We start from the raw sequence: 9,544 nt of genomic DNA on the forward strand, positions 1-9,544 counted from the left end.
TCTTCTTGTATGGTTTCCAAGTGAAACCCTTGAGAGTTATTTTAACAAAACAACAGAAATAAAAAGGGGAATATTTATATTATATTGCATGGTGTGCATTCATCTGATTCTAATTTAAGTACTTTTACAGGATAATGAATAGTGAACCATCCTAGCTACAATGTGATGCACAGTAAACTGTCTTTCCTTAAAAATATTCATGATTTTCAGCTTTCAGCAGCACATGATTTGAATATTCATAAGCTGTGTGCAAAAAATGTCTTTATATAACAAATGAGCAACCCAAATGAAGTAACATCATCTCGTGATTCATCTCACCAATTTGATCGTAACTAAAGCGATTTGGAAAAACATATATAGTGTGTCATGAGTGTATCAGTTAAAGGATTTAATGCTCTATTTGCTTTTCCTTTTGATAAATACTATTTTATATCCAGATGGAGCTTGTGAGTTAAAGTCAGTGCCATGGCATGTGGCAAACGCTGCAGTTTGCGACTATAAAGATAATGTTTCATGTGAAAAATGAAACACTGCAGTAAGAAAATTATTCACGCTGTTGAAAGACATTAATTACAGCTTTTGGGGTATCAGAAAAATAAAGTAGTTGGAGAAAAAAGCCTGCTAAGAAAGTCCACAAAGTAATGCTAATCCATCAGGTTTGCAGCCTTGCTGCAGCTGCGCTTTTATGCATGAAGTTTTTGTTTTATTAGATTTATGTTTTTTTTTCAATTATTTCATCTCTTTTGTGGCCTCATGGGTACAAGGGCAAACACTTCCCTTCAGGAAGAAAAAAAGAATATTAGCCAAATGTCACACCACCCCTCGTAGCTCTGTGGTGTCTGATAAAAGTCATTGCCTTTAAGCACAGAGTTGGCAGTGTTACCAACTGAGGCACCACAGGGCAGGAAAGGCCCCCAAGGGGCTGGCATTTAGGAACCAAGTTAGAGTAGGGAACACCAGCTACATGGGGTACTTAAGTGCAGAAAACAAGTAAAGCAAATCGTAAAGACACAAATGACAAATTCATTCTTTGGCAGAAACAGTAGGTTGAATTTAGATGATATGTCGATCAAACAGCTGCAGGGAAAATCACAATACTGTCTGTCAGTAATGTGCTAAAATGGGAGCGCACGTCTTTGATGCTAATACACTGCAAAAGATTCATTAAAAACCCCTTTCATATCCTTACTTGTTTAAATTGTGGTGGATCTGCTCCAGAACTGATCTTGACAGAGCCTTGGGTTTTTCCCATGGACCTTTTAACAGACAACAATGCAGCCATCTGGTTATGGAAAGGAGGAGGAAGCAGAATGCTAAGCATAAGTGATGCAGGCGCTGTCTTTTGTTTGGCAGCTCTGATTACCAAGGTTACCAAGCAATACTCTGCAGCCGTAGCTGTCACCGCAGGATAAGCTCCATATGATTCATGATTCATGCAGAAGCCATCTTTAAAGATTTCTGCTTCACTGTCTGGGCATGCTTATTTGATCTGACTGAATTTTTCAAAGCGTATGTGATTTTCTTGGGAGAATTACTTCATACTGTACAACATCTGTCATCAGCATCTGTTTTTTCTGTATGTCCTTCTTCCCTGTTTAAGTCTTCTACATCTGTTGACTGCATTTTTTGTTTGTTTGTTTGTTTTTGCCTTACACTAATAACATCTAAACAAGGGTACAAGACAAATTCTAGATCATCTATATGTCCAGGTGTGTCAGGAGGAACTTGCAAATGCGTGTCCTCATGGCCCCTATCAAGTATATTGATTTGAATAGCTCATAAGTTCTACCCTTTTAGTCAGACAAGGAACTTAAAAAAAAAAAAAAAAAAAGAATTTAGTTATTTAGTCATTTTTGTTCATTTGGTGGTAATCAGTAAGACTCTCAGGCTCTTTCTGCATTCCTGTAGAAAGTCTAATCAGACCCCAGGGGTTGGCCTGTGTAGCCTGCATGAGCAGTGATGAGCCTCTGGGCTCCACTGGTGAGACTGAGCCCTTCAAGCTCTGTGCAATCACCTAAATCAGTCATCATATTCGTCCGCCTTAAGGTCATCATAGAGCAAAGGCATGCACGCTTCCATTTCCTGTCATCAGTTTCTGCAGACGTCTGTGATGTCTTTTCCTTCCCGGTGGTTGTGTTACAGAAGTGACCGACCCCCCTCCCCCCCAAAGTTCCCCCAATACTGGCAATATAAAGGTGAATCCTGATGAGACCCTTTTTCAAGCTAAAAGGGTTGTCATTAATTTTTCAGTGGTCCATTTATAGTACTTTCCAAAAAGCACGACGCATCTCAGTGCCGTATTTATCTTACATTAACTTGCTAATTACTTACAAAGGGTGTATTACATCATGTGATCAACATTATGTGACAGTCCCATAACTAAATGAAACAAAAGAACATGTTTTAGGGTGTAATGGTCATCCTCATGAATATTTAATGACCTCTGTCTACTTTTCCTTCCTTTCTTCTTTTTTTTCTTTTTGGGGTGGGGGATTTGACATCTATTCTCAGGCTGAAGATGAGGAAGAAGAGGACCAGCCTCTGAGCCTGTCCTGGCCCGAATCCAACCGCAAACGCTTCACCTACCTCTTCATCATGCCCGTTGTCCTCCCCCTGTGGCTAACACTGCCTGATGTCAGGAAAACGGTGTGTGAGACTGAGCTCTCAAAATATTTACAAGAATCTCCTCCATTTTAATATGTAAATGTATGGAGTCCTTTATTTCATATTTTTCCCTTTTTTTTTTATCTCTCAGTCGTCAAAGAAGTTCTTTCCCATCACATTCCTCGGTGCCATCTGCTGGATTGCAATATTCTCCTACTTAATGGTGTGGTGGGCTCACCAGGTATACAGAACTGAAAGACCTGTTTTCCCTTTAGGGCATGATGTGATCATGAAAGCATTTAAACAACATAATGATACTATTAATAACCATAATCCTTGTCAAAAAAACAAAGAAAAGATTTGTCTTTTCTCTCCATTTCACATCCTTGACATTTGATAAAAATGCATTCTGTAATCCACCCTTACAGGCTTAATTATAGGTTTCCTATTCAAAGCAAGGAGACTGTTAGTTTTGTCACCTCCATCGGTTACTAAGCATCATGAGGAAATTAAAAATAGCTGGAAAAAAGCGTTAGGTTTTATTTACCCTAAAGCTTAGTTTTCCTTTTTCTTTTTCTTTTTTTTCAGGTTGGAGAGACCATTGGGATTACGGAGGAGATTATGGGCCTGACTATATTAGCAGCTGGAACCTCCATCCCTGACCTCATCACCAGTGTCATTGTGGCACGCAAGGGGCTGGGGGATATGGCCGTGTCCAGCTCTGTGGGCTCTAACATCTTTGACATTACTGTTGGGTATGCAATCTGACAAAGATATGAGTCCTAATTAACTGCATGTTTTCATGTTAATTTAAATTAATGCATAACAAACACTAAGGCATCTGAGTCTGAACATAAGGTCCATTAAAAAAAAAAAAAACATTTTTACATTTCAAAGATTATTTGATCACAATTGTTATGAAGAATTGTTTTATCCAGAGCACATACTTGGCTAAATATTAAGTGTTAGCGGGGTTGAATGAAGGTGAGATTTCAGGCTGTAAATAAATGCATTTGCACCAGATTCTTCTTGTAGAGGCATTTTTACTACATGACCATGAGTGAAGGCCTTCGTGTTCAGGAAGATTATTTATCTTGTGTATTTGTACAAGAAAAATTACTATCGAATGAAAAATGTTTAAAAAAAATAGTAGGTAGCACTGTGCAATAATCTGAGCAAAGGTATTGCATCAGGCTCAGGAATCCAGCCCAGCATCTGTGTTATTATCTTTATTACTTTATAGTCTCACTAAATAAAAGTTAACTAGGCAACAGTTATGATGGGGGAAAATAACAGTAGAGTATTTCTCATAACATGCTGCTACCATTCCAGCATCCAGTCTGGCATGATGCACCTTGTAGATGTTAAAAAAAAGTCACATAAATAATAAACCATAACCTTAACTTTACTGGTTCTTGTACTTTTAGCCTTATCTACATGCTTTCTATGATACAGTGTTTGGTTTGATGATTAAATCTTCATTTTTTTTACATTATTTGTTCTTTAAAATGAACATGATACAAAGTGAAAAGGAAGTACTTGCATTGTCATATAGCACTGGAGTGAATTTAAGGCATTTGCTGGCATTTCATTCTGTGTAATATATAATAAAAACAGTCAGCAGAGAAAGACAAGAGCTCTTGTAACTGTTAGACTTAGACATTATCCTGGAATGCAGCATTATTGCACCTATAGTCTTACCTGTGACATTGTGCTGACTTCACACAATTATAATTATGATGCAGTGTTGTAGTTTTTATTTGACATCTAATTAATATTTTTTCATCAAATTAAATCAATTCAAAATTTTATATTTATTGTTTATTTATAAAGCATTTTCATGCAAGAAGCAACATAAAGTGCATTACATAATAGAAACAATTTATGCATATTCAAAAGCCTTCATGTAGCATTCTGAAAATATGCGTTACCATAGCAAATATTACCTGTCAGCATGTCCCATATGTTTGTGTGTTTGCAGGCTACCCTTCCCCTGGCTCCTGTGGTCCATCTTCAGCGGCCTGAGCCCAGTGCAGGTCAGCTCCAATGGCCTCTTCTGTGCCATTGTGCTCCTCTTCCTCATGCTCCTCTTCGTCATCATCTCCATCGCTGCGTGCAAGTGGCGCATGAGCAAGCTTCTCGGCTTCATCATGTTCATGTTGTACTTCGTCTTCCTGGTGGTCAGCGTCATGCTGGAGGACAGGGTGATCACCTGTCCGGTGTCTGTCTGAAGAGCTGTCAAGGAGCTGCCTCCTCTCCATCATCACCGCCGACACCACCACCCAAGAACCATCCGTCTTGTCCGCTGTTGCTCTCACCTGACCCTTGTGATCCTTTACAACTGGAAGAAAAAGAAGAGTTGTACATGAGAATAGCGTAAAAATGTGAAAAAAAAAATATATATATATATATATAAAACCTCCAGTGATTTTCACAAAGCAGTTGGTGATGGTGGAAGGAGTTGAACAAACATGAAAACAAGACTTTGACTGGTTTCACATAGGCTTAACCTGAGCTGGTTTTTATTTGTGATTATTTCACTAGCAGGTGAGGAGGGATGGAGGTGGCAGGGTGATGGGTGTATGCCAAATATAGAAGTATTATGCATGTCTATAGTTTTACTAGAAAAGATGGAATCAAAACTTGGTCTGGTAGGTTGGGAAGTTTGACCTGTGAAAATATAAAACAACAAATGCAGTGACTGAGTTAAAATCATGAGCATATTTGTTCAGCTGACTGAGACGCCTTCACCAGGAGTGAATAATGGATGTGGATGCATTTATGGATGAAAAAATTGCAGACTGTGTGGAGCAGAAAGACTTGTGGGCTTTGCACCTGAACAAGGAATATTCTCACTGCGTGGACAAACTTTCTTCTTCTTGTTCCGTTTTTTTTTTTCACTACTCTGATTGTGCTCCATCTGAATGACAAGCACTTTCCCTCTTTCCTGCCAGATGTATTTAACACCACTCAATGTTTCTTCAGAGGATTTTTTTAATTTTTTAGATTCATTTTCATGAGATATTACTAGTAGCATTAGTTCTACTGTAGCAGTATTAGTTCATGCGGAGCCATCTTGACAATCTGCTCTGTTTTTCTTTTCTTTTTGCCATGTTTCACAAGTCACATGCACCAACTAACAAAGACTAGAAAAAAAACCTTAAGTGAAGTTTAGCCTCTTGAAATATATGCTAGCCTTCAATATATTGTACTGGTTGGGAAAATGCGCGAGTACTTAGACTCATAAGTTTTATACTCAATGTTAAAATAATCCATTTGAAAAAAAGAACTTTACCTTGTTTGCATGGCTGACTTGGATCAGTCAACGTGTAGTGCTTTGTTCACAGTAGAACTTGGCTGACATCACAAACTAGTCAAGCTGTTGAGGTAGACGTTAAATGCATGACAAAAGAAAAAGAACCCTGTGGGTGAGTATTAGCCTTCCAATCAACATTTAAGAAGTCATATACCAAGATATAAACTTTTAAAAAACATGTTTCATAACTTCTTAATGCAAGCCAGTGCTCAATCTCTATGTAGAACTTGTCAGAACATGTATGGTCAATGATATCTATCAAACTTGTGCATTCTTTTTTAATCAAAGGTGCTTTTGTTTGCATGTGTGCATTAAAGCTGCATTTGGAGTCATCACACAATGACCATTACTTAAATTAATCCATAATTAGAGATTGTACTACACATGTTATACCAGTGTGTATATATATATATATATATATATATATATATATATATATACAGCCTGTGTTTTATACTGGAGAAACAAATCATAATCACAATCTATCTTTAAGCTACTAGAATGTGGAAATCACAGCAGACTTTACAGCAATATACCATGTGTCGTCGTTGATAATAACATCCCTCATGCGTCTGTCTCCCTCTGTCCTTTTTGTCTGTTCTAAAATCCAGTGATGTAAAGTGGGCGACCAGTTCTCCTAAAATGAACCCCTTCCTCTTAGAGCTGGTCAGAAACACCTACTTTACCTCAACACAGCCTCTGTACAGCAGCATAGTAGAAGTTAACTGTAAAATAATAGTATATAGATTCTCTGAATGTGTGAGGAAAAATGCATGTAAGGAACTTGGGCTGGTTACCCACGGACTGTACAGCAGAGCTTAGAACAACTCTATACTGTATGTTAACTTTTATGCATTCATTCAGAGAGAAAAAAAACAAGAACTCATTAAATTTTTTGTAAATATTAACTCTTTTTTTTTTTTTTTTTTTTTTTTTGGCAACCAAATGTTTTACATATATTTTACTCACTATTATTCCTTTATATTTTTGTAATATTGGATGGAAAAGGATGTCAATATTGTATGCAGGTGACCCTTTAGTATCATCATTTAACCAAGCAAAAATACATCATTTCAGACTACTCTGCACCTGATTAGGATATTTCAACTGGAAGCATGTCTGCTCAGTCTCTGCTTAGTAAATGAGGGCTTTAAATACCATACTGCCTCGTCTAATTTAACAAACTAAGTGTTACTGCCATTGTGGTTTCTGTCATGTCAAAAGTGCACTGGAAAGAAAACGCCTACATTGCCCAAACCCATAACTGTTATCAGTGATCTATTCTCCTGTATTACATTTTTTTTTTTACCACCCAGATTGAAAGAGTCAATTTATGGCTTCTGTGATGAATCATGTACATTGTGAAAATTCTCCAGTGCACATTTGCCATTAAACTCTTCACTCAGAGCACCCACACACTGGCAAATGTGATCACACTTCACCTCCAGTTTCTTCTCACTATTTCTTTAAATGAATAGTTTTAGGAAATGCAGGGTACTTTGTGTTCTTTCTGAGTTAGGATGAGAAGGCGGGCACCATCCCTGTAGTTGAGCAGCATACAGTTAGCTTTGCATGAGCACTTGCTGAGAAAGGTTTGCCAAATGAACATGTTGCATCTTATCTGTACTAAATCCAAAGTGTGAAAACAACACGTTATGGGTAATATGGTGACAATTCCTCATTCCCACTCTTGAATTCAGTGTCTGACTTCTCATCCAACAACAGGAAAGAATTCAAATAAGCCTGTTTACCAGAATAAATTTATAAGGAGACATTTAAGTGCAGTGACAGGTAAGAAATGCCCCTTTAAAGATTTGAGTTCATTTACTTGAGTTTTGCTTGATTTTATACTATTCCTGTTGGCTCGCCTTCTTAAAGCCCCTCATGTCAAGACAATAAGTTTCAGATTATTACGTGGTATATTTTGCGTGAGATCACAAATAGAGAGAATAACACACAAGAAAAAAAACTATTAAATAGGTTCAGCATGTGAGCTTGACATTGATTGTGGTTTAGCGAGGTAAACAACCTGAAACTTAACCACTAACGAACATTCTTGCACTGTAAATGTTTTTTTTTTCTTGGTGTTAATGTAAGATTTATTTAAGGTGTACATATAATGTATACAGATAAAAATTAACCATATAATCTATATGTGTAAAAGAAATATGTCTCTTTATGTAAAAACACAAAGTATATAATAAACACAAATAAAGATGCTAATTCAAATATGCAACAGTATTTGGTTTTTTGGTTCGCTTTCAAAAAGTTTATATGAATTTGTGATGCTAAGTTGCTGTCATACAGCATTAAAAAGCTATTACTGTGACTCCCTGTGAAGATATGTTAGTAGTTCATTACTGCAGAACATGGTTTTATGAAAAATCTTTTCACTTTTGACAAGAACAATGGTTTTCCTACTCTTCACCTCTCTATACCTCCAGGATAAGTTGTGGAGTATGGCGCCCTCTTGTGTTAAAATAAAATCCCTCAACACAGACGAACAATAGTGCAATAATGACGCAATCATCACACGCCTAACGCCGTCTTCTAGGTTTAAGGGTTTCTGCTGAATCCCTTTGTTTTTGTCTTTCCATGGAATCATGTCTCAGGATTTCCCCTAACTCTCCAAATTTAGTTGGTCTAATTTCCATTTAATTCACTTATAACTGGAAATATAGTTTGTGTGTGTGAGAGAGAGAGATTGTTTGGTTTTTTCAATGCTGGTACACTTTAAATAATTTGTCGTTACAAAATAATGACTCCTCAGAAGTGTTGTGAGAAGCACAAAGAGGCAAATTTCAGTGGCATATTGGGTACAACCACAACATGTTTACAGACCAACTCTGTCTGTTTCTACCAAGCTGGTTATTTCAAGTTTAAAGCCACTGACTCACTAGAGGCCGCTTGGGACAAAAATGAATAAGTAGCCACAAATATGGAGACCTGCATAAGTAGATCTACAAAACAAAGTAGCTATCTGAGCTGAAACATGAAAAATGGAGCATTTCATCAAGGTATATAGATGTATACTTTTGAGGTGCTGGTATGTGGGTAAGAAAGGTAAAAGGGTATGAGGTTTAAAGTTTTTTCAACCTGAAAAGACATGTGTGGGTTTATACAACATGGTATCCAATCACTGAATACTCCAATGTTTCCACCTAACATGACTAAACACTTTGCCACTACTTGATTTTTGGTGCTTTTTTGTGTGTGTGTGTGTGTTTTCTTCACACTCACATCGAGGGATATTCCTAAGAACGCAGTGTAGCTGACAAACACCTACCCCCACTACAGCTTCAGATTTCCACACCACCAGAACACCCAGTTTGTAAAACTTTCCATTATCCATTACACTGTCTTTGATCTTTCCTCAGAAGCATGATTCTCTCTCTCAGGTAGTCCCAGAAGTTTCCCAGTAATCCCCATGAGAGAGTCCCTCCACTTTTCTCTGGAAACTCATTGTGCTGGTCTCCATCCACTGGAGAACGCGGCAGTGAGTCAAACTGGGTCATCAATTGTACTGTTGGCCTATACAGTAAATCACTCTTAATTTACTTCCTACTCTAGTGTGTAAAAGGTGACAGAGGGAATTCCCTTTGGGGAAGGGTTTATATGCTGTTT

General features: G+C 37.5%; 1 protein-coding gene across 8 annotated transcripts in view; it reads left to right on the forward strand.

Moving 5' to 3' along the window:
- Nucleotides 1–8,153, forward strand: part of LOC121640616 (sodium/potassium/calcium exchanger 2-like) — a 53,630-nt gene extending 45,477 nt beyond the window's left edge. For all 8 annotated transcript variants that reach the window (XM_041986400.1, XM_041986406.1, XM_041986407.1 and 5 more), the window contains 4 exons: nucleotides 2,512–2,646; nucleotides 2,756–2,845; nucleotides 3,193–3,359; nucleotides 4,586–8,153. In XM_041986400.1, coding sequence (XP_041842334.1) covers nucleotides 2,512–2,646; nucleotides 2,756–2,845; nucleotides 3,193–3,359; nucleotides 4,586–4,835 — 642 coding nt within the window. In that variant the 3' untranslated portion in view covers nucleotides 4,836–8,153. The remainder of the gene's footprint in view (nucleotides 1–2,511; nucleotides 2,647–2,755; nucleotides 2,846–3,192; nucleotides 3,360–4,585) is intronic.
- Nucleotides 8,154–9,544: the final 1,391 nt, after the last annotated feature.

Source organism: Melanotaenia boesemani, chromosome 5 (genome assembly GCF_017639745.1).
Source record: "Melanotaenia boesemani isolate fMelBoe1 chromosome 5, fMelBoe1.pri, whole genome shotgun sequence".
Taxonomy (NCBI): domain Eukaryota; kingdom Metazoa; phylum Chordata; class Actinopteri; order Atheriniformes; family Melanotaeniidae; genus Melanotaenia; species Melanotaenia boesemani.